This window comes from Mirounga leonina, unplaced genomic scaffold (genome assembly GCF_011800145.1).
Source record: "Mirounga leonina isolate KUSES-001 unplaced genomic scaffold, KU_Mleo_1.0 Mir_53, whole genome shotgun sequence".
Classification (NCBI taxonomy): Eukaryota; Metazoa; Chordata; class Mammalia; order Carnivora; family Phocidae; genus Mirounga; species Mirounga leonina.
The window spans coordinates 76,718,287-76,745,333 of NW_023270807.1; the positions used below are offsets into that span (position 1 = coordinate 76,718,287).

At 34.8% G+C, this 27,047-nt stretch overlaps 1 protein-coding gene across 1 annotated transcript in view; it reads right to left on the minus strand.

Moving 5' to 3' along the window:
* Positions 1 to 27,047, minus strand: part of TRDN (triadin) — a 386,087-nt gene that overhangs the window by 68,598 nt on the left and 290,442 nt on the right. Inside the window, exons 23-24 of the mRNA XM_034990493.1 lie at positions 23,784 to 23,834; positions 5,938 to 5,976 (exon numbers count right to left, since the gene is read on the minus strand). Coding sequence (XP_034846384.1) covers positions 5,938 to 5,976; positions 23,784 to 23,834 — 90 coding nt within the window. The remainder of the gene's footprint in view (positions 1 to 5,937; positions 5,977 to 23,783; positions 23,835 to 27,047) is intronic.

Consider the following 27,047-nt stretch of genomic DNA (forward strand, 5'->3'; position numbering starts at 1 on the left):
TTGAATAGAGTAACCAATTAGAAGCAAGTTCTTTGAGTGATATGAGCCAAAGATACTTTGATGACTGATAGGTATGAGTTCATACCGCTTTTCTTTGGCTAAATCATTCACCTATTGTGTCAATCTTAGCCAGCTGGTAAAATATATACAGACAGCTTATTCTTGACATACATATTCTGCTAGCAAAATACAGGTTTATTTATTCCTTTTAAGCTCAAATGAGTGCACAGATATGTCCAGTGCTTGTTTGCCTATGCTATGTCATAAGAAAGAAATAGCTGTTTCCTCAACCATTTCTCAGATGATCAAGTCCAGAAATCACCCATCAAGTGAGACAGCAGATGGACGATGTCAACCAGTGTTCAGTAATTGTGAGGATCTCACTGCTAGTCAGAAAGCAACCATCCAAAAATATAACTCCATTCCAAATTAGCCAAGTTTTTGGTAAGAGAGAAGTTTAATGTTTTTCTTCCCTGGATACAAGAGCAGCAATAGATGCCTATGAAATCTATAATAGTACATCTCAAATTTTAACTTACATACTAGTGACTTGGGTATCTTGTTAAAATCCAAATTCTTACTCATCAGTTATTGATAAGACCCAAGATTCTGTATTTCTAACAGCCAACCAGGTGATGTTGCTGTTGTTTTGAGGACCACACTTGAAATAGCAAGGGTATAGATGATAAACTCTTATATTTTTCTCTTTTCATAGATTCGAAAGTACCTTCACATATATAATGTCATATGAGTCTCACAATAAGTCTGTTAGATTGACATGAGATGTGTTGTTGGTGGTAAAGAAAAAGAGATTCAGCACTTAAGAGATTTGTTGTAAATCACTCCACATCTATTGTCTTAGAGCCCCTCCTTCTAGATTATCTTTCCTCCATTAGTCTTTTACATTTAAAAAACTGCCTCTGCATGTCCTACATCACAAAAACAGAGACATATGTCAAAAATATATTTTAAAAAATATTAACCAATGCCTTTCTTTCCATAAGGATAATTTTGTCAACATGCTGTGGCTATGGTGGCTTTTGAATGATTTCCTGTCTCAGAAATTAGAGAAGACTAAACAGCTCACAGCAGAGATAATATAGGAGCTTAGATACAAAGTTAGAAGAAACCCTTTCAATAATTATGGATACCAGATCATATGGTAGAGGAAAACGTATGTAAAGAGACCAAGGCTGGAGAACTCATGGTGTGTGTTTATAGATAGAGGATAGTGGCGGGTGGGAAAGTAAGCTGCCAAGATTGGAGGCAAGGTTTATAGGTAAGATGCTTTTAACCTGGACCTGAAGTGAAGGAAAAATATTCAAAGACAATTTTGAATAGACAAAATTCCACAGATCTGGTAATCTTTTTAAAATGTCTGTGTGGGTGCAGGGGGAGAGGTGGTAGTGGTGGATTAGACGAAAGGAGACCATGGGAGGAAATACGGTGGGGGCAGTACAATGTAGTGGTAATGAATCTATCTCTGTTCCCTGCAGATACTCATTTAGAAAAGATAACTAGCACAGGTGTGTGTTGGAAACAAGAGGGTTAAGTCATCGGTTTGCTTTTCTATTGAGGCAAGAGATGATGAGAGCTAAAACTATGTTCTTACCAGGAGAGAAAAAAAAAGTGGGGAGCACAGATTTTGGAGATACATAACTTGATACCTAGCGGACACTGGGTTCTAAAAGAGAAGGAGAAGCTGCAAATGACTCAGAAGTTTAAGTCAGTGTACTGAATGGTGACTCGTGAGTTCCATTTCTTGAGATAAGGAACAAAAACACTAACAACAAAAAGACAATGGAGGAGCTGTTGAGTTCAATCTTAAAGTGACATGTAGGCAGAATAACCAAGTGGAAATGTTTGTTAGACAGTTAGAAATACAGGTATGGAACTCCAAAGAGTTTATGAATATTAATATTCTTGATAAGTAAGAAAAATAATTTCTGCTTATTACTTATGCAAGTCTTTTTTGTTTTTAATTATATTACCACTTATAATTAATATCCATTGCTTCCCAAAAAGAACACTTAGCTATTCTTCAATTACCTAATGAAATGCATGTCCCATTTGCCATCATTTTCATTGGCGGGTAAAAGACAAAGGAATTTCGTGGCTAATAATATGCCATGTCAAAAATAAATCATTATAAATGTTGCTCCAGTATTTAAAAATGTAGTCATTTTTTGTTGTTGTTTTATTTTTAACAGTGTGGGTTGAATGGTTTAGTTTTTGCCAAAGAAAGTTTTTTTGTTTTTTTTTTGGAGGGGGGAGGTTTGGATATGAGAAACATTAAACGTGGTCAAATATTGTATAGGAGTCTGTATAATATGAAGTAAGAAAACCATCCCCTGGTTTTGGCAACAAACATGTTAGTGGTCACCTTCACACAAAGATTTTAGGAGAAAAGATCATTCTGCGGGAGTGTCCTCCTTCATATATGGTCAACTTTAATTTAATCTCCCCTTTCATTATTCCCTCAAAGCTCAGGGGTATTTTGTTCTTCCTCATAATTAAGCTAATTCCCTCCACCTAGAGTGTCCCAACTTCTCTCAAATCTGGGACAGTTCTCTCCTAATCAGTATCTCCCTCTGGATTTCTTGCTCTTCCTTTCCCTGGAATACTCTGCTGGATTATCACCAACATGAGAACAACAAACATGCTTCATTGATTCTACCTGCTGAAATAAAATATTTTGCCTCCCTTTAATAACAAACTCATGGAAAAAGTAGTTTGTGCTCTGCCCCTACTTACTGGTGAGTCCCTTTGTTAATTCCGCTAAGCTGTTTCTACTTCCACCAGTCTACTGAAAATGCTCTCCAAAAGGTCACAAAATGACAGGTTTTTTTTCAAATATAATGGCTTTTTCTCAGTCATCATGTCTGATGACCTTTCTGAGACGTTCGTACTGCTGACTTTTCCACGTGTTCTCAAAAGGGTCCCCGTTTTGGGATGCTGAGACACTGTATTTCCTGGTCTTCCAGGTAACCCACTTCTATTTTTCCAAGAAGCTGTCTTTCATTCCCTTCATTCCCCTCTCAGTGTTACTTTTTCTCAAACAACTCCTTTTCTCCTTTGCCTCTGAACTCTAAATGTCTAAACTCACATATACCAAACCTAGTCTGAGGATCCCAAGTGAATGCTCCCAATTTCCTAGGGTCGCTAGCATATCTCTGTGTGCATGTCCCACTAGCATCCACCCACCTGCGCTGCCTTTGCAACCTCTGCGTTTGATCACCTTCTCATCCTTTCATGCTTGAGACCTTGGAGTTCAGTATAGCTAATGTCATCAATGCCTGTTCTTTTCCTGTGAAACAGCTTGACAGTTACAGAAGCAGCGATAGTGCAGTACAGAGAGTATGACTGTGTTTTTAAAGTGTATGATTTCATGTAACTGAAAGAATATATAACAAGATGCTTTTAGTATTTTCAGTGGGTTGCTAAGTTCTGTGTTGCTTAAAAACTTAATTCCTCGTAATTCCACACTGTAGTCGTGGCTATAAATAATCTTGAAAATAAACAAAGTTCACTTCCTCATTGCTTCTTCTCTGAACCAATTTCTCCCATCTTTACTTATGATTTAACTTTTATGTATTTTTCCTTTTACCTACTTTCTCCCATCTTTAATACTTAGATTACTGGAAAACACTCTTGAGTCAAATCCCTGACTGAAAATTCTTTCTATAGGATTTCACTCCACACACCATTATATGCCCTATGATATTACTCTCTTCTTCCGATTCACATTCTAAGAATTCAAACTTTTCACTTGGGCCTCCTAATCCCCCTTTCCTGGATTTCCAGAACCACCCTCCTTTGGCTACATGCCACAGCTGCAGTCTTGCCACCTTCTGTTCCTCATTCGGTGCCTACCATCTGCTTTGGTCTTTGGTCCTTTCCTCGCAGCCTCCTGCTAACAGCGTGCTCATCCTGCCCCTAAGCTAACTCCTCGATAGAGCTACCATGTACTGAAGCTGAACCAAATGTCAAACATTAAATTGATTTCTTTTAATAACCCTGCTGGCTTGTTATGATGATCTTCATTTGATAGATAAAGAAATTGAAGCTCAGAAATGTTAAGTAATTTAAGTAACGTCACATCCCTAGCAAATGGCAAAAAGAGTCAAATTCACGTCTTTCTACTCTAAAGCTAGCGTTGCTTCCACCATGTTGTATAATCATCTCCCTGTCTCAGTTGCTCTTGCATATTCCTAAAATCCTGGCTTAAATCCATCATCTCCCTAAGGTTTTCCCTGACTGATAAGACCACAGGGTGGCTCCTCCCTCGAGACTTCTAGAGCACCCATCACTAATATAATTGTCTTGTAGCCATCATTTGATAGTTCGTGTCTATGTCCTTGATTATATGCTCTTGGGACGGAAATAATACCTTATCACTTGTTTGTAAGTTTTGCATCACCAAGCACAATCCTGAACATATGGCAGTGATATTTAGCATAATATATGTTTTCAATAAATTGTTGATTGATTATATAACATATGCCATTAATGCTGATTTCCCTTTCCTTTTAGGAAGTTAAAAATAAATATAACATAAAAATAGACATAAATATTTAATGCAAACTAATAATAGGAAATTTATAGTGCATATTACTTTTCCCATTACATACCAACAGTAAAATAAAGCATCAAATACAGTGTTATGCTTACAGGAAGGAGTAACATCGTGTACCTTTTATTTGATCAGCAATCTTTCACTGACACCAGTAAGAGTGCTAACAGCAATAGAGCAATTTTTATATATAGTTTCCCATTTTCTGTCAATATATCTAAAGCTCAGTTATAAGTTTTGATGTTGAGACTCAATATATCATATCTCTATTATGCATTTTTCTCACTGTGTAAAATTGGTCACTTTTTTCCATTTATCTTCCAGAGAATGCAGGCTTTCATATTTCATAAAGTTACTCAAAACCGCTGTTTTTTCACTAAAAAACAATGAATTTCTTGTGCTATGTTAATACTACTTTCAAAAGGAGTGACACTAATTCAAGTTAATATTTAATATATACATAGAAGGGTAAAACAAGTATTACTTACGTATAAGTTAAACTTTGTAAAAATGAGTATATACAAATATTTTAAGACTAATGATATGTACGTCTGTGTGTACATAGAACTTTCATTGTATGGGTAGATTCAGATATAAACTTCTTTTGCATATGTAGATATAGACATATAAACATCTTCATATAGATAAAAAATATTTGGAATAGGGTTAGCCCTAGGAAGATTGTCATTACTAATTGGAATTTTTAGTTTTATTTTTCTGCACCATATTCTATGATGTTTCTTCTTCTGTTAATGCCTGTCTTAAGACTGCCCAGCTAATCTCTTGTCTTCCTCCCTCACAGAAACTGTTTTCAGAAATTCTATTTTCAGAGTATTCCAATTTTCAAAACAATGACCAACGAGGCAATGGATTACCATTCCAAAGAATATTTGCCTATTTAATTAGTAGGAAAAAAGTGGTTGGATCTATTAGGTTGACCCATATGAAACCACTGTTTTTGTGGTAAAAAAGTGGTTGAATATAGGTGATTTCATAAGGCTCAATGAATGTAAGAATAAATTTCAAGTATTTGTCATGATCTGGCTGAAGCCAGAACTGAAATTCACATTGTCCCCTCAGCACTTTGTAAACAGTGCTCAATTACCCATTAGATGAATAAGGACCAGGATATGATAATAGTTCCAGAGCTTTTTGACCTTACCCAGGAAACACAGAATCTATTTTAACTTTAACATACCTTTACATTTATTGCTTATTGCCCTTAAAATATATGGGATGGGTACATCAGTATTTTTTCAATGTTTTGAGCATCTCACGGCCCTACCCATCTTTGATTATAAAACTAGCCTTGTTCATAACAATCAGAACATCTATTTATGTGTAATCTTACAAAGTGTCCTTACCTGCTTTGGGAATCTTTTCATCTTTTTTAATTTCACGTTCTGGGGTAAAGCATAGACATACACAAATACAAACAAACAGGAAAAAAATCAGCATTTGAAAAAACCATATGCATCAGTTTTAATAGATTTTTCTCATCTGTTCTCAATTTCGATTTTAGTTACATACTTTTATCAATATGCAATTAAACATGTGTTCTTAGTAAATTATAAAGTAACTTAAGCAAAATGACTTTGATTTTAAAATCCAGTTTGCTAAAAAATTTCATACTAAACATACTAAGTAATTTGGCATCTTGTCTTTAATAAGAGCCCATTTCTTATGATTCAGAAGTTCTCTAAGTAATACAAATAAAAAATTAATAAAAACCGCTTGGGGGGGAAAAGTGTGGTAATTTTTCCTAATTTAACCAATTCAAGCAATTTATTATTTTTACTGTATACGCTCAATTCATGGAGCGCCACCTGGTGGTTAATTTAATAATTTCAAATTGGTCTAATTCTTGTTTTTATTAGCATTTGTTATTAATTTTATAAGATAAATTAAATTGACTTAAGTTTAGTATAATAATATAAAACTCTATTAGAATGAAGTATTTTGATTTCTCATTGTCTTAGGAAATGGATTTTGTCTAGAAACTGCATTCTAACTTAATATCAGTATAGGATAAACACATAGTTTTATAAACTAAGTAATATTCATGAATCATCTCAACCAAGGTAATGGTTGACTATATTTTCATGTTTCCCAGTTTTTCCTCTTGTTTAAACAGTTTTGTCTAGGTCTTATAGTTCTCCTTTCTTGGCATAAAGTCTTGTTTTGATTAATGAAAGGGTTCCAGTAACTTAAAATTTTTCCTTCCAACAGCAGAAATCTTATCTCATGGTTGGGATACTTTTTATGTACAGTCTATGTTATCAGAGATAGTGCTACCAGGCTTTATTTGAGTTCTAGCCTAATAGAGTCTCATTTTCTGGAGTTATCAAAAAGAAAAAAACCCTCATTTGTTTAACAGCAGAATTTTATATAGTAGAGAATTACATAGACATTCACACTCTACTTCCTATAATACTTGAATGCATATCCTGTAAAAAGTGATATTACCGCTATTATTGCACTTCAGCACTCCCTGGCACACATTCTTCTCTTTTTAGTTAGCACATTTGCTGAATTGGGTAAGGCACACACTATCTTAATACTTCCCATGTGCCTTAATGTTATATAAAATTTTGTTATGTAATTTTTTACTTTATTTATTGTCTGTATCCCCTTTTTAGATTTTAATCTCCACAAGAGCAATAACTGTGTCTTGTTCGCTACTCAAATATCAGCATTTGTTCACATATTTGGCACGTGGTATATGATCGATACATATTATAGGATGAATAAGTGAACAAAATGGTGAATATAGAAAGACCAAATGCTCCCTCTGGTGCATCTGTAGTCCTAGAAGAAATTGATTCATCTCATGCTTCCAGAACTAGAAACAATATTTCAGTGTCCTGGGATGACGTTCACAAACATGTTGCTCATCAAGTAGAGCTATCTCTTTGAAAGAGCTTTGCTTCCCACTCTACACATGCCTCTCTCCCCCTCAGTTACACTGTCGTTGTAATCTTGAAATGGAATTATCTTAGTCTTAATGTTGGTCAAGAGATCTTCTGAAAAAAATAAAAGTTGTTGAGAATATTTTTATGAGTACAGTACAACCAGAACCAACTTTTATCTTGTACATAGAATTTTACAGGCACTCTTATGAACATGCACTGTCCAACACGCATGTGCCCATGGACCCTTGTACTATGATGGAACTATTGATTTGTGGTATTGTGCAAACAACGTTTACAGCGTGATCTCACACGTTATGAGTTCATGGGAAGTGTAAAAAGAAGCTTTGGATCATATCATCTGACTTTAAGAGCAAGCTCACTTACTAAGTTTTGTGACCTTGGGTATTACTTAAAACCCTAAATCTCAATTTTGTCATTCCTACAATGGAGAAAATAATGTTGTAAAATTAAGGAGAATTATAAGTGATGTATAGAAAGAGCTTAATTATTTTAAAATTATGCTCATAAACTTAAATTGCATGGCAATTTTCTTTTTTTCTTTACAGAGTTAGGTCTTTATTCTTGAAGAGGCAAGGCAGGAATTGCTACGTGAGATTATTGTCAAAGGATTTTCTAAGGTGAGCATCACTTTTATTAGGCTTCTTGCTTATTCAGAGCTCTGTGCCTTCATTTTGTAGATGGTGTTACTACTGAAGGTTAAGACTTTAATTTTTGACTCACATATAGATGCCTGTTCCTGGTCATATAAATATAATATATGTATTTATATTTAAGTTTACTCAAAAGGCTTCATTGAGTCACATATAGATGTCTGTTCCTAGTCATATGAAAATGGCAACTATATGTATATATAAATAAAATATACATATTATAAATAAAAATATATGTGTATATTTAAGTTTAGTCAAAAGGCTTTTTTGAGAAGTTTCAGGAAACTAAGGACAGTGGATAGTGCTGGAGATGGGGAACTGGAGGCCAGAAAGAGGGAATGGGAATTTTTATTTTCACCCAATCTTTACTGTTAGAATTTTTTTTTACCATTGATTATTATTGTATAATAACAAAATATCTGATTTTCATAAACATTTGTCACTTGAGCCCTTTATTTTGGGCTCCACATGCAAGTGTTGCAGAGACACGGAATCAAGAAATCGTCACGCTGAGTAGTTGAGGCAGACAGCCTGTCATTTCATGTGCAGCACTGACTTTTCCAGGCTGTTGATTTCATTTATGAAATGTAAATTGCTGATGGGCCTGGGGAGGGGAGCTTCATTAATGATTTTTCAATGTCATCAACACTATGCTCTCAAGTAGAGCAGACCAGGCAACACTTCAGCATGTATGTGCTTGAGTCAGAGAAGGGCATCGTGGAGATCAACTCTGTTTAGGAGTCTCTGTTTTATCTTCATGAAATCAAAAGAAAGAAATCTACACAATATATAGGTCCCAAGAATCAACGTTCTTTTAAGAATGTCTCTATTTTAAGGGTCCCTGGGTGGCTCAGTCAAGCGTCCCACTCTTGGTTGCTGCTCAGGTCATGATGTCAGTGTTGTGGGATCCAGCCCCCGGTAGGGCTCCACGCCCCAAGCAGAGTCTGCTTGGGATTCTCTCTCTCCCTCTCTCTCTGCCCTTCCCCCAGATCTCTCTCTCTCAAATAAATAAATAAATCTTTAAAAAAAAGAATGTCTCAATTTTAAATATTTTTAAGGAAAAGCTGAATATCATCAATTTTTCTTTTTCCACTTTATTTTGTTATCATTTTCATATTTGCTTTTCAATACATAGAGACCTTATATGTAAAATAAATAATAATAATAATTAGCTTTTGCAGCCAATGATACTTTCCTCATGGCACTCACTAAATAAGTGTACTATATGCATATGCATTATTTATATTTTATTTATGTAATAGTAAAGGTTCATGTGTTTATTTGCTCTCCTATCCCTGTTTATTTGCTCTCCTATCCCAGAATATAAACTTCATGAGTCTTGAGATGAATTTTTATTTTCTCTGCTGAATCATCATGCCTAGATCACTGCTTTGTGTAGAATAAGGATCAGTAAATATTTGTTGCACAAATGAAGAAATTATATAATCCTCACATACCTCTCCTATAAGGTAAATACCACTATTACATCCACATTAGAGATGACAATACTGAGGCTTCATAATTTGTCTATGTACATTTTCCCTACTAAGGGGCAAAACTGGTCTTTGAATACTGATTTTTTCCTGACTTGAGAGCCTTAAGCACTCATAAGCAAATAGCTGTAACTGCTATTACTACAGATAGAATGAAAAGCTTTCAAACATTTCATACATAAAAACTATACAGTAAGTCACCTTCTACATCTTATAGGTTGGTTGTATTTACCTAGATTATATTATGTAGACAAACTACTAGCAGAGTTATTAGTATTATAATTGGCATAAACTACATAGCCACTGAAGTTTCTATTTTCTTCAGTCATTAACTCATGTTGTATAAAAGAGTTTCCTAAATCCAGCTGGTTAAACTAAATCAATAGATTGAGCACTGATAGAAAATTGATAGCTGTCTCATATACTCCTGGAGTAGTATTCCATGTTCAATGGCATGGGAAGTTTTACATTTAAAAGCAAGTCACCAAATCTATTTTTGTAAAACATGTTTGTGGGTTTTGGTCTGAGGGAGTCTAGAAAGCATGGTGGCTAAGGACACAAGGCATATTGCCAGGCATGCATCCCAAATCCACCTTAGGTGCCTGTGGGACCTGAGCAAGTCACTTTCAGTGCTTCAGTGTTTACATCAATAATAATAAAAAAAAGATGCTATAAAAATTAAATTGAACACTACATGAAGCATTTGGAACAGCATCAGATATAAAGCAAATAGTGCATGCTAGTCTACTGATATTTTAAATGATGTTTCTTATATTTTTCTACCATACTGTTAAATAAAATATATTTGAAATAAAAAATACTTTTGAATAAAACAATGCAAACAATGAATCATGAAACACTACATCAGAAACTAATGATGCATGGTGATTAACGTAACATAATAAAAAATAAATAAGTAAATAAATATTTAACTAAAAGGTAGCTTTCATAAATTTATTCTAAACCCACGATTTTCACATCATTTGAGTAATCATTTGCATTTTTTGATGAAAATCTGCTACCAGTGCACACACATACACATTTAGACAATTTCACTGTGGTTCTCATTATATCACTTAAAAATAATTTATATGTAAAGCACACCCACACACACACCCACACACTTTCACATTTTGTTTTTTATATGAGGCTTTATGGGATGGGATGGAGAACTACTATCATTCCAAGTAGCTTGGCTTCAAGAATTGGGATTTCGGAAAACTCTCACTGAATTCATGTTTTTTCATGTCTTGAGAGGAATTGTTTTGCACACACTCAATCTGTTTTGATAGGTAGCATTTGATTTCATCTGCTGTGGACACATTACTTTGTGGTCCAGGTAAACACAATTGTGAGAAAGGAAAAAAAACCTGACTACCTTTAGATTTGACTTGGAACTTCTTCAGTTCATAGACCTCCAAAAGAAAATACTGTTCCAAGTTCGGGTGATGTCACACAGAGAACCAACACCTTGGCATCATCTTCTCCATGTCTTCTCATCTTATCTATGTCTGCATTTCTTTACTTCAATATCCTATGGGCTATTTGATGTTTTCCTTCCTCTTTTTTTAACCATGTCCAGATGGTTTTGAAACATTATGCATTCTCTATGCTTCCGTTTGTCCTGCCTGAGTTTCTAAATCAGTATCATTTTTGTTTATAAATTGATGAATCCTCCATGCATAATCAAGGTGCAAGGTGATGGCATTCTCAAGTACTTATGCAATCTCATCCAAATTAAGGGCTTGCAGAGATCATTTTGTACTGTAGTCGGACAAAAACAGACAGACATAAACTGACTGGACAAAAAATCCCTTGGTTTGAAATTTCTTCCCTTCTTTTACTAACCAAATGACCTAATGAGAGGCATCAAACTAAATTTTCATTTTCTCACCTTATGAAGTGGAAAATGATAATTAGCTGATGTATTTGTGACTACAATTAGACGCAATAATTTAATAAATATTTCCCGAGTTCTCAGGTACTGATATCTAAATAGCAGATGTCCATAGATTGGATAAAAAAATCTGATATATCTGGTCTCAGGCACCACTGGAGACCACTTCACTCTTCCTCTTTTCCAGCCCTCATTTTCAAGTATTGTGAGATTTTCTTGGACGGGGATTGTATCTTGCTCATCTTTGGAAACATAGCACCTAAAATATCCCCAGACTATTATACCAACAATAAAAAAATGTTACTGACACAAAATAACGTAAAAATGTGGTTTCAAGATGCCAGGAAAATCAAATTTATAAGCTTCAGTTTGAGGTGGTTTAGACCAAAATATGAGGTGGAATCCCTGTCCCATTAACTAAAGCCTTACGTAGGTGGAAAAGCCCATTTGAACAGACTCACCCACATTCAACACTGCTGCACATTATCTTTAGATTTTTATATTTAATTTGCCCTGGTCAGATATAATTATCCAGAGTAAATGAATTAACTAGTTTATAGCTCGTTATTTTATTTTTTAAAAAGATTTATAAGTCAATCAGAGAAAGACAAGTATCATATGATCTTACTGATATGAGGAATTTGAGAAACAAGACAGAGGATCATAGGGGAAGGAGGGGAAAATGAAACAAGACGAAACCGGAGAGGGAGACAAACCATAAGAGACTCTTAATCTCAGGAAACAAACTGAGGGTTACTGGAGTGGTGGGGGGTGGGAGGGATGGGATGGCTGGGTGATGGACATTGGGGAGAGTAGGTACTATGGTAAGCGCTGTGAATTGTGTAAGACTGATGAATCACAGACCTGTACCCCTGAAACAAATAATACATTATATGTCAATAAAAAAAAGATTTTTATTTATTTATTTATTCATTTGAGAAAGAGAAAGAGAGAGAGAGAGAGGAAGAAGCAGACTCCCCACTGAGCAGAGAGCCCAACAAGGGGCTCAATCCCAAGACCCTGGGATCATGACCCAAGCCAAAGGTGCTTAACCAACTGAGCTACCCAGGTGCCCTTATAACTGGTTGTTTTAAAGCTAAGCTAGAGTCCCCAGCTACTGAGTGAGGCTTTTTTCATAACACGTATGCCCACATGTAAACCACATGCTCCCACACGCATATTCTCTCTGTGTCTGTCTCTCTCTCTCACCTCTCATTTCCATTAGGTCGACAACAAAAAACAGGTATGCTTTAAAAACTTCTGTAGGCATAGTTCTCAAACAGCTCCAGTTCGTAATGCCAGCATTTAATGCCTGACTCAATGCTTTATGTCTTAAGTCCTGATTCTGCAATCCTACTCTGGCAAGATTCCCAAGGAGTTTGATGCTCACAAGGGAAGTTTGCTGAGTGGACACTAAAGATACAAAATGAGCCAAAGGGCATTCTCTGAAGCACAGAATCAACGCATACATTTTTCCTGCCTCATTCTGTCATCATTTCATTTTCGTGATTTTTTGTCTTTTGTATATGCTAAATACAATGTACTATGTTTCTGATAGTGTCACTCTGCCTTTATCTTCTCTTTCTTTGATGCCTCCCTATGTGTGCCTCATTATTCTTTCCTTCCTGGAGTTTCCCATTGTGAAGAGTACACACTGAAACAAGTAAGGAATAATTGGAAAAGGCTGCACCTATCAGTTGTAAAAAGAATAGTCAGTCAGAACAGCGTCCTGTGATGTTATTTGAATATGGCAGGTTGGCTGGTTGAATATATTTTAGGTAATGAGCCGGTTGACTTTAAACCATTCAATAGGTTCAGAAAGTTGTGTAACAATCAATAGTCAAGGTAAGTAAGTAGACATTCTTTGGTTTCTCCTTATCAAAGGGAGAGTCTGTCTTTAACTAGAGTCCTCCTTGTTTCTCTGGGCACTAACATTCATTTTCTTTAACTTGAAGTGAGAATAATCAGTGAAGTTAATAAAAGGTCACAGGTTTAAGTATGGATCATCCTATATCTCACTTGAATATGTAAAAATAATGCATGACCTTATGTGAGAAAAGAATGCAGGAAAAATGAAAAAAAAAACCTTACTGTGACATTTAAAAAAAACCTCCCCTCAAGGAGAGAAGCATATTAGAATATTTGCATAAGGCAGCTTGGAGTGACAACAAAAGTGGGTATGCAAAAGGACAGTGATTCATTTTCTCCTGCTACTTTGACCCTTTTAATGAGAGTTTAAATGGAAAGAATACCAAGGAAGGAATCTTGGGACTTTACCTTTGTAACTATTTATATATTTCATATACATATAGTTGTATATATATTATCATTGTGCATTAATGTTTTGGAGGGAGAAAATAAAAATTCACAGTGTTTGGATACATTAATTTTGTAAAGCCAATGATTCCAAGAGAGAAAATTCTGGCAACCTCAACTGCTTTTCTTACGAACACATAACCCCTTTCCATTCTATCAACTTGGCATTTTGGTGTGATGGGCACAACAGGAAAAGTATTAGTCTGTAAGTTGCTGCTTAGAGTGACAGAGCTACAATTACTCGTTCAATTTGCACTTAAAAAATTCTTCAAGAAGTGAGTAATCATGGATTTGTAAAGGTACCTATGGACATTTTATGCTTTTGAATCTAACTGGTCTTTTTTTAATCAACAAATTCTCTGTAACTTTTCTCCAATCCTACCAAACACAAAAAATTGTTATGGGGAAAAAAACAACTTTGATACCACATTAGGATAAGTCTTGCTAATTTATTCCAATATTGAAGAACAAAGGAAAGTAAGATTATTTTTAGGTGTATTTAAGTCTGATACTAGGTAGCTAATCCAGCATAGAAACCTTAGATAATCCTTTAATCTTTTTGCATCAATTTCTTCACTGTTAACATGATAGTCATAATATTTTCTCCCTAAAATAACTCAAAGCAGAATTAAATCATGCCAAGAATTAAATCAGAATCAAGTCACACAAAGAAAAACAGGAAGAAAATTACACAAAATTTAAAATACTAATGCTGATTATGAAATCAAGTATGCTAGGTCAACTGTTAGATTTTAAAAACATTATCACAGGAAGCTCTAATATTTCTTAGAGGATGACAATGATATAAGCAAAGATGATATTTGTGAATTGCAATGTTATTAGAAAAACTTTTTATATTCAGAATGGTGAATCAACTATATAGCTTAGTTGTATTTGCTTATTAGGAATGATTAGTTACAAAAGACAAAATAAATCCTTGTAATGTCAGTTTAGAGAATTAGAACAATAAATAACATTAAAACTAGAACTTTTCAGAAGAAAACTTGATTCTTTTTATGTCAGTCATTGGACATCAGACTATCTGTGGTCACTAGATAATGCAGCAGTTTAGGAACATCGGTTACGTTCTGACTGACACACATTTAGTTAACATATTCTAAAAGGTGCTCTTTGGGATAAATCTCTGAGACCAACTGCTTTTGATTCTTTCTCATAAAAGCAGAGTATATAATATCTACTCTTCAACAAACTGTCAAGCTTTTCCCTGCAGGTCTGTATGTGGATAAATCAGTGTTTAAGTAATGTTTGTAGAATCTACATTGGAACCTTCAGAATAAGACTTAAAAACTAGTGACAACTGAAAATGCATAAAATACCAACTTTTAGAAAATAAAAAGCAGGGCAGATAGATTACTAGTATTGGCCCTCAAGATGCCTGGTTGTATTCATGCTAAAAAGAATGTTCTGGGTTCCTCAAGATTCAGTTTTAAATGTACTCTTTACTAACTTCACTCAGAACTTTACTCTTCTCACCTTGACTCTTTCCATCACTCATCCATGCACGCCCACGCCTTCAAACTCCGTACACTGGCAAACATACCCCACAAGTCTATCTTTAACCTGATTTCCTTTTCTGAACCTCATGCTCAGATAGTCAGCTTCCAACTCTACATTTCTACTTGGATGTCCTATAAGCACCCCAACCTCAGCATGTTGCAAGCCAGACTTATGATTTATCCTAAGCTTATCCTTTTCTGGTGTTGCATCTCAGTGGTGTCACCAAACATTTAGTTGTATAAAATAGAAATCTTATTAAATATTATATTTGTCAAAAACGTCTTCTTCTCTCCATTTCACCTGCAACCATCCCAGGTCAAGGTACCATAAGCACTCACCTAGATACTACCGGTAGCATCTTAATTGGTCTTCTTGAATCCCATTCTGCCCTTCTCCAACCCACTGCCACAGTGGCAATTACAGAATGCAACCCTCGTCCCCTATACACTCAAACATGTATAAAATACTTTTGTGTACGTCCACTGCCCTTAAACTAAATACCAAAATCCTCAATATGGCTTAGAGCGGGAGTTGGCAAACTTTTTCTGTAAAATACCACATGGTAAATATTTTAGTTTTACAAGCCATTTGATCTCTGTTGTAGCTACTCAACTCCATTATTAGGGCACAAACTGCTACAGACAAAACACAAATGAATGAGTCTACCTGTACTCTGATAAAATATTATTTATAGATACTGAAATTTGAATTTCCTACATGTTTTAAGTGCCCCCAAATATTATTCTTCTTTTGATTTTTTTCAACCATTTAAAAATGTACAAGCATTCTTATCTCATGTTCCAGATTTGGCCCATGAAACACAGTTTGCCTATTCCTGGTCTTCAAAATTCTGCTCATTTCTTATCTTTGTTTTGTGCCTCTCTTGCTAACACTTTCTACACTTCCATAACACTGTCCTCTTTCACAAGAAATTTGACTGTGTTGAAACACCTCTTTACTCCTTGCTCTCTCCTATTCTCAATTTCTTCACTGGTTAAAATTCCTACTCATCATTCACACCTTGGATCAAAGGTTGTTCCACTGGGAAACATTCCTTCATTCCCCAACCTAAGTCAGATTTTTCTATGCCCAATACTCATAGTACTGTGCTCCTTCTGTCAAAGGATTTCTCTCGGTTTTATAGGTGTTCATTTATTTGTGTGATTTCCCCCCCTTAATATTCATCACCTTCTGTTAGACTTCTATGAAAGCTGAAACCCAATATTTATTTATTTATTTTTATTTTTATTTTTTAAAGATTTTATTTATTTATTTGACAGAGAGAGAGAGATAGCGAGAGCAGGAACACAAGCAGGGGGAATGGGAGAGGGAGAAGCAGGCTTCCTGCCAAGCAGGGAGCCCAACGTGGGGCTCGATCCCAGGACCCTGGGATCATGACCTGAGCCGACGGCAGACGCTTAACGACTGAGCCACCCAGGCGCCCCTGAAACCCAATATTTAGTTACCATTGTATTTTCTGTATACTAATACGATAAAATTCAAGATATATTGTCAAGTGAAAAAATATTAAAGAACAATCTTGGTAGTACTCACAGGGGACTCTAATTTCATCACAATGTTCATATATTTTAAAAAGAAATTATATTCATATATTGCCTGTTGTGGCAGATGTAGGCTGGTTCACTCAACATCTATTCTCACACTTTTTCCCTCTCCTTCCTCTAATACAGAGGCTGGAAAATGAAGTACAAGAATTCCCAAATTTTCTTGGAGTTGGATTAGCCATTGTGAAGCAGTTATGGCCAGAAAGATGTGGACAAAAATTCCCTAAAATAGGCTTTCCTTCCCAAATAGACAAAGCCTTGTGAGGAAAAGGTTTTGAATCTTTGTCCTGTTCCTGGCAAGAATACTTGTAAAATACCTGGATGTTCTGCAGCAAACTTGCCATCCTTAAGACCAAAGACACAAGCTAATGGTGGCAAAGTTGGAAGGAAGGTGAAGCCAGAAGCCTGGATTCTTGACAACCTCCTTGAACAATTTTCCACCCTAGTCTTCCTCCCCTTGGTCACCTTATTGCCCAAAACAAACTCCTTATTTGTTAAAAATCACTCTAATCAGATTTTTTATTACTGAAAGGGGAAACACATACAGACACAAATAAGATTCACCTATGTAACTAAAATTTCATAGAATTTGTAGAATATAGTGGCAGAATTTGATTAATGAGAAAACTGGCATCTCATAAGACTAGTGCTAGTAACTTCCCTAAAATAGCTAAAGGCTACCTCTTAAGACATCTTTATGTCATAGAGTAGTTTTTACAAACTATTAAGTTGACTGTTCTGTTCTTAATTAAATCTGTTCTGTTCATATATTATCATTTACACATATTGTTCTTTGACTCTTGAGCAAAATGACAAGTGTCCAGAAGGGAAAAACTATATATAAAGGCATGTTCCACTTGTTATATTTTATATTACAATGTACCTCTGTTTAAATATGAGATGTGCATTCTTTGCTTTAAAGTTGCTTTTTCTCTATAGTTTTATAGCATTGGGTATAATTCTTATTTTACTTATCTCCAGTGGATTTTATTTTATTTTACTCCATTTTATTTTATTTTTATTTCAGCATTATTACAGTATAAGTGACACATAAAATTGATAGATATTTAAAGTGTACATCATGGTGATTTAATATGTGTACACATTGTGAAAGGATTCTCAGCATCTGGATTTTATTTTGTACCTATATGTCTGCCTCTTAAGTTAATTCGGTGCAATTGGAGACTTGTATCATTTAAGATTTGCAGCATCAAACACAGTGCCTAAAAAAGCCACCAACCAACCAACCAACCAACCAACCAGCTTGTTAAACATAGTAGGGACTCAATAAATGTTTTGAAAAATATTGAAGAGTCATTAATTGAGGAAAAACACAAAAGAAAAATGCAGGTGAAAATAAGTTGTCTGAATATTTCCCCTACTTTCTATTCCATTATAAGTGATGAAAAGTTTATCAGCAAAAAAATTAATGTTTGAGGTCATGTGAGGGGTTATCCTGGGGTCATTTCTTTAAATTTACTTTTCATTTCAATATTAATTTGCAACAACTATTGAGAGTTTGCTAAGGCAACAACAACAAATATTAAACCAACCTTAGGACTTACACATATTAAACACCAATTTAAAAAGTACAATAAGAGGGACTATCACAAATGATGACTTGGAAAATTAGTCAAGATATTCTTGGTTCCACAGTGATTTCTATGATTTAAAAGAAGTTGTGGCAGAATAAAATTATTTACAGATTTACCATCAAAGTCTTTATTTGTTTTCACCGTCTACTTGGCTATTTGTTGAAGAAATATTACTTTGATTAATATAAATGATAAAATATATGGATTTTTATAGTACTACTTTCTAAATGCTATAACTGTAACCTTATTTATTATTCTAAATATATTATTGTATATAATCCACATATTTGAGTCTGTTTAATATGATCTATATACTTCTTTAAGAAAATCATTAGAGAAAATACAGCAAAATTGTGAGTCTAGCTTAATTTTATAAGCAAATATTTAGAATTAAGTAGCTGACCACTTGGTTTTTGTCTATGATTTGATGCTTAAATAATTTTAATTACCAGAAAAGCTTTTACTTTTTCATATCAAATTAAATGATTGACCCTTATCTTTAATGTCACATGAAGCTACCCTCCAAATTTTATGAGGCGGAAGTAGCTAAAAACTGTATTTTTTCATGCAAATATGAAATTGAAGATTATTAATTCCTAATATAAAAAATAACTATGCAGGGCGCCTGGGTGGCTCAGATGGTTAAGCGTCTGCCTTCGGCTCAGGTCATGATCCCAGCGTCCTGGGATCGAGTCCCGCATCGGTCTCCCTGCTCCTTGGGAGCCTGCTTCTCCCTCTGCCTCTCTCTCTCTCTCTCTGTCTCTCATGAATAAATAAATAAAATCTTTAAAAAAAATGTTTAAAAATAAATAAATAAAAAAATAAGTATGCAAAAAGAGAAAATTGGTGTTTTCAGTGTTTTCAGCTACTTTTATGATATCATGTTAAATTATGTCATGTGACATGGCAACTGAAGTGAGAGAAAGAGATAGATGGATGGACAAGCTAAAACTTTCTGACTTTGCCCGGTATAAACCAAAGTTGTACTTATTGTTTATTTTGTTTTGTTTAGATCAAATATATACAACCGATCAGCTGGACACAAAAATAAGAATCTTTGTAGAAGAGTTAATGGGAAGTGGGAAACCTCAAACACAGATGTCCTCAGACCAGGCAGTTCATCTGGAGTAGTTCTTCTAAAGGGCTAAACCAGATTTAACACAACTGCTATGTACCAGTTCTTCCACTGGGCTGTGCTTGAACAAAATACTTTATGTTCTTCCAAAATAGATTCACAGGAATTCTCACTTCCTGGTGGTCATTCTTTGTAACTAAGCAACTTCCATAAAGAAAGCATTAAGGCCCCCCTCCAAGCACCTACCTCACTACAAAAAAAAAGTCTTAAGTGCAATGAAGAATATTTGGAATCAAATATGATATTCTGAAATAAGGACAATCACTTTGCACTTTGTGAAAATAGCCCAAAAGGAGATAATGAAAGGATTGGAGAAAAATCAGAAAATTAAAAACACAGAAGGGTGAATGAGCAAATAGAAAATGTAATGATTTTTGTCTTGGTTATTTTAGTAGAAAATATCTACTAAAGTGCTTGTGGAGTATGTAAACATGTAAAGTATGGTTGTTGGTTTTTTTTACACTTTTAAAATGGGAAAATTTTTAATCAACTACACACCATACAAGGCCATGAGGCTCAAAATCATTCGAAATAGAGTAAAGAGCAATGGTGATGTGAACTATTATTGTCACTCTTAGCAGTATAATTCATATTTTCAAATTCTAGTGCTGAATTTTTTATTCGTATTCACTTGAGGAATTCTTTAAGGCAAAATTCTTCTATGCTGCTTTTGTGCAGTGTTTTTCTCTTAAACCTATACAATTTGATTTTGTCCCAAATTGAATTCCTTACACTCATTTCTATTGAACCTAGCTTCCAATATGTTGAAGTGATTTTGAATTGTATTATTACCTTCTAAAATATTATCAAGTTGGGGCTCCTGGGTGGTACAGTCGGCTAAGCATCTGACTCCTGGTTTCAGCTCAGGTCGTGATCTCAGGGTCATGAGACTGAGCCCCAACTCGAGCTCTGCGCTCAGCATGGAGTCTGCTTAAGACTCCCTCCATCTTCCTCTGTCCTTTCTGCCCTTCCACACATGCTCTCTCTCTCTCTTTCTCAAATAAATAAATAAATCTTTAGAAATAAAATAAAATATTATCAAGTCCATGATATTGAATTCTGACTACAATAATCTTCCAAGATTACTCAAATTATTTTATATATATCATCTTAGTACTAAAATGGGGTTTATATAAATATCCTATTAAAAAACTTCATGTAGTTGAGATAGATTCCAGCTATCGTTTCTCTTTCAATTATTTGACTTTTACTGTATCATGGAAATAAGTTACATTATTCAGTCCTGATTAAAAATTACAAATCTTACCCACATGTTTCAGTGATTATAAAATTAGTTTTTGGTTGTTTGTTCAATTAGCTATGTTTAAAATAAATAAAAGTCAACAAATTTGGCATTTCAGGTGTGTTTCTTCTGTTTTTATTAATCTGTAGATTTACAAAGTGTAATGTGATTCTTTATGCTTTGTTCATTATATGCATTGCAATACATTTTCCCAGTGTGAAATTTATCTTTTCTGCTCAGATTTGTTCTCTTTTTGTCTCAAATCCTACTCTAACCATATATAAACAATGCGCTTTACTCAGCCACAAAAAAGAATGAAATCTTGCCATTTTCAACAACATGTATGGACCTAGAAGGTACTCTGCTAAGTGAAATAAATCAGAGAAAGACAAATACCATATAATTTCACTTATATGTGGAATCTAAAAAACAAGACAGAAATAGTCTCATAAATATAGGAAACAAATTGTTGATTAACAGAGGTGGGGGAAGAGCGAAATAGGTGAAGAGGGTTAAGAGACACAAACTTCCAGTTATAAAATAAGTAAGTTATGGGGATGTAGTGTACAGTATAGGAGATATGGTCAATAATATTGTAATAACTTTGTATGGTGACAGACAGTAACTAGACTTATTGGGGGATCATTTCATAATGTATAAAAATATTGAATCATCATGATGTACATGTGAAACTAGTAAGATATTGTATGTCAATTATACTTCAATAAAATAAAATAATTGTTCTGGTGACTGCATTTAATTGACTTTTTATGCAAACCATCCCTTGACTATACATACTTGTCATTAAAAATCAGGAAGAAAATGGTGCAATAACAAAAATTCAGCATTCATGAAATAGGGGTATAATATTAAAAATATGTGTCTTTTCCAAAATTATTTTCCACCACATGGTCCATTATCTGTGACCATGAACTGGCTCATGCTACACTGACCATATGGTACAGGACGATGAAAAAAGGAAACCTGGAATGAGGGAAAAAAAGAAAGGAAGCTCTTAAGTATATATGTCCAGGGATCAAAGACTAAAACGCACATCAAGTGATTTTGGTGGAAACCTGAACTATTTTTCGTTCATATGTATATATTCCACATGCATTTCTTCTAGGGGAATCTTTTTGAACTGAACTTCCTTAATAAAAAATGTGCAAATTTGCAATGTTTGTCTGTTCCTCATTTTTTATATATTTCTGTTTTAGATTGGCAAAGGAATAATAGCATCATTAAATGATTAAATTATTTAATGGCATCAAATCATTTCAACTTAGATTGTGATGTAACTGTCCATTCTAATCACCAATCAGATCATGCCGAAGAAATCTAGAGTTTCTTGAAAATGAATTAGTAGTGTTTAGGTAAATCCATAGGAATGTCAGTCTTCACAATTAATTCATTCTTTAACATGTAGCTACATTTTGCTATCTACTGACATTTAACATTACACGTAAGAATTCTCTTACAGGGCAAAATATTCGAATTTTCATATTATACCAGAATAGCATAAAGTTGTATATAGCACCAAAATAACTACTATCATAAATGATGATAAATTTCAGATATGATAATACATTTCTAAAGTGAAACATAAATTCCTTAATAGGTTTGAAGTCTACGTTGCTTTAAAATACTTCTTAAAAAAATCAAGTACATCTATGGGCTGAGAAAAAAATCATGTTGTGCTCTTGTGTTTCATTAAATAGCAGTTTTGTTTAATTTAAAATTAATTGCAAAGTTAGAAAAATATGACTTAAGGGTATGTTTTTTATACATTGCTACACTGACTAATGAAGACTCTCCATGCGCCCTTCATTTCTCTGACTGATTCTTCTGTCAGCTTTCCCCTCCCCCAGCTCTCCCATAACTCTCCCAACTCCAACACATGTGTTACAAGTTCACCAAAAGTTTCTTTCCTTTTAATAAAATACTGCCAGTAAGTTGGGATTTTTACCACTATGTCCCTGTGCATTAATTGGCTAATTATTCCTGTAGACCTTCTCCTCAGGTAAATGTAGAAACAGGTTCTAATATTCAATATAGTAGGTATACTTCATGGTTTCACTGGTTCACTTATGTTTATCTTGACAACAAGGAATATTAGCTAATTCTGAGTATGATACCATGCCCATAGAATGTACTGGAGTTAATTAGAAACTAAATATATTACATTGGACTTAGCATATTTACTTTTGTTTTAGGGGACATAACTTGGTGTATAGCATGTCAGAATCCACATTACTTTGAGCCTAGTATAATGGGAATGCACTAGGATGCATTATTATAGTGCTTGATTAAGAAGATCAAATTTTTATGCTGGCTCTATTTCAAATTACAATAACTTTGAAAAACTTCTTGACTATTCCAGTTTTATTTATCTATAAGATGAGGGTATTGGACTATAGTTTATCTCTAAGTTCCTCCTAGCTATAAAATTTGTTTAGTTTTATTGTATCCGAACTTAACAGAATGGCAAGCTATCACTGAGAAATTTTAAGTATTTTTATCTTAAATCTTTGGTTTCCATAGCTATTCCTTATAAGATTCACCTTGGGATATTTATAAAATGCACAATTTTCCACTACAGACTCGTGGAATCAGAATAACATATGCATTTTAAAAAGCTTCCATGGTATTTCTGACATAGCTACTCTTGTCTTTGTTGTTTCATAGTACAATTTAGAATTTTATGATAGAAAATAGTCCTTTCTCCTTTGTTGAAAAATATACAAGGGCATATGAAAGTTATAGTTTTAAAAGCCTGAAAAATAAATGATATATTACTTTGTTGCAAATAACTGAATATGCAGTAAGCAGGTCAATGTGTTTTTACATTTCATCATACAATATTACCTTTTTTCTTTAGGGAAACTGGAACTTTCACTTCTTTCCCCTTAACAGGCTCTGGAAAGAAACATTGAGCATTTATTGGAAGCCAACATAAAAGAATTTGAGAACACATATATAGTGGAGTCAGTAAGCTATCAGTAAGGTGAACCTGGGTGGAAATTACATGATGTTTTCCTTCAAAAATGATTTTAATCATACAGAGACAGGGAAACAACATATAGAGTACAACAAGCCATCCTCTGCTCATTTTCACTTAAAAGAAATGTGAATTTTTGAGTGAGTTACAATCTATTTGTTCATTTAAGAGAATGGGCTTTTGGGGGGATAAGAACTTATTTTAGCTGTAATTTTTAAAAACATACAGCTTCTAGAAGTCTCCCAAAACTGTTATAATCAGCATTAGCTTAGTTTATTTCTTTCAGGCTATGTAATTTTTTATAAAATAAACAAATGGAAAACCCTGCATCTGTTATGGAAATGTAGTGCTTTAGTCATCAGACTCAAGTCAAACTAATTTCAAGAATAAGACTGAAATAAAATACAAGGACAATTTTATCCACAAACTCCCAACATCTTAAAAATGTGGTCCTTAGTTAAAACAAAATAAAACTTCATTTATTCTACCAGGTTCAAATACAAATTGATTCTAATCATATCATGGGTTCCAGACATATAAATGAGTGATGTCTTGAACAGCCTCATGCTTCGTCCACAGCCTATATAAAAGATAAACCAGTTTTCTGCCTTCTCTGCAACATTGTATCTCAGTGTCCACTTCGCTGACAAAAATGGCTTTTAATGCAGTGAGAAAGGAAGGAAAGGAAAAAAAAAAATCTATCCTGCCAGCCGTCTGTTCTATTCCCACCTTATGGGTTGGGGTGGGAATGCAGCATATGATGGTGGCACTTGTGAATGGATACTCCACTCAAGCAATCACTTAGAACTGAATCCAGGTGACTGTGGACAGGGTCATGAATGGAGTTAGGAGTCCTACTGAAAAAGCTGTGTCCCTCAAAGCAAGATTTTCTTGGTAGATAAGCTACAGCCTTAAATATCCATATGTTGGCAGAATATTTTTAAATGGATTTGGTGGCAAGGAAAAGTCCATATTGCCATTTAACGTGCTAAGTATAAGTAGGGCCTATTTTTTTTTTCTGTATTTCAGCATCTGAAGATGAAATCAAGAGCCATGGATTGAATAAACAGACTGAGAAGCTTCATTAACTTTTTTCAAGCTAATGGGGGTAATTTATTGCTTTTGCATTTCCTGGTTAAACCAAAAAAAAATTAATGTATTGTGAAATGAGAAGTGATGGTGGGGACAGATCCCTAGTGGGGTGGGGGAGTGTATGCTTGGAACTTGAGAATTCAAGATACAGCATGTTGTTTTAAATCGGTTAAACGTATATGTTTGTATGAGATTAAAGTAGTTATAAAATCCAAGGCTGAGGCAGAGGACCCACAAGACTGCTTTGATATTGGTGGAGAAAGAAGGAAGAAGTAGAATAACAGATGTAATTTTATAATGTATTTGAAAGTCATAAACTCATCACCTCAAATATGGAGAAAGCTCTCAGAAAATAGAAGTGATTTTTTCAAAGCTCGATAATGGGAAGACGCTTTCTGCTCTCAGGCTGGATCTTCTCCTGCATGGACTTTCCTACAGCTCATTTCCTCTCAGTGTCCTTTTTGACTTCAAGGGGTTTTGATCTGATTTAGGAAGTCCACAGGCTGGACCTTTAGGAAGGGAGCAGGATATCAAAGCTGACCAAAACTGTGGAGAGTGTTATATGGAAATTCTGTACTTCTATATTAGGAGGGATAGGTATATTGTTGGCTTGGGTCAGCTATTAAGGTATTTTTAAGTCATCTGTATTGTTTGTCGGGAGCAAAGCATTGGAGAGCACTTTTTGTGTGCGATTTCACAAATATGGTAGTTTCCTTGTGTTTGTACAAGAGCCTACAGGTAAGCTTATGAATCTTGATTATCAAGATCTAGAATGTATTTAAAGGTGCTTAGATATAAATTAGAATTCTCAAAGTAATCTGAGCAAAGAGGTTGTGATGGAGAAAAAAAATCACAAAGGAATAGGAAAATGGTTTCAGGTTTTTAATCCCCCTAACTAGCCTCCGGACAAAGGCAGGAATAAGCTAGGGCGAGTGTCCATGATGAAATATACATCACTGGGGATCAGTTTCAAAGTCCTCAGACAACTTCCTTCGTTCTGAGCTCAAGCTTTTGTTTGTACAGGTGGGAATGGGCAAGAGAAAGCTTGTCGAAGCCAGAAATTGGGCGATCATCAGGTGCATGGTCCTGAGCATCAGAATATAAGGAAAAACAAGCTCCGCTGAGAAGCCTCTGGTATTAGATCCAAACATACACAGGCCTGGGTCACAAAACTAGAAAATAATTCAAATGTCCATCATATTACTTCAATACCAGAGGAGCCTAAGGTTGCCACTGTTGCATTCCAGTAGAGGAGAAATTAATGAATCCCTTTGTTGCCTTGTTTGGGTTCGGTCTGTAGTACCTCAGTCCATGGGTGAATCTTACATCCTCAGATAAATCAGACCAGTTGTTAGAACAAGTGGCAATAAGATAGGGTGGGTGTCACAAGGAAGACAACCAATAACAGGGGTGGCTCATGGGATTGTCAGGTTTCTGGGTGGTTAAAGCCCCACGAGCAGGTCTCTGCTCTGGCAGGTGTGTTGGCAGGACTTACGTGAGTCCAGTGGCCGAGGGAAGTCAGTAGCTGAACCAGTAGCAAAAGCCAGATGGATGTGTCTTTCCCCTGCTCTCTTTGTTTGGAACAAGCATCCCTAGAACTCTCTATAGCTTCTTAAAACAAGACGCAGCCTAATGATGTTTCTCTAAATGCCTAAGTTACTCATGGTCATCAAATTCCCAATAAATGTGGCCCCTAATGATTTCTGTGTAATAATCCTGGTTTTATGAGTTCTAGCATTGCTTCAGTATGGATTCTAATGTGTACATGCAAGTGGAATCGGTGAGAGACTGGCAAATGTAGGCCACCTTTTAGCTGCTTAATAGAAAGAACTCACAAAATACAGTGACTCCAATGCACTAAGTGGCTTTTTTGCAAGTGGAATTGCTTCATTCTGATTCTGCCACACCTCAGCAGCAGGCTTCAAAGAGCTTCTCCAAAAACAGTATTATTGCAGAGGTTTTTAATGTCCCTGACATCTTACAGGTAACACTGCAAATTTTTTCTTTGATTTTTTTTGTAATGATAAATTATATTCAGA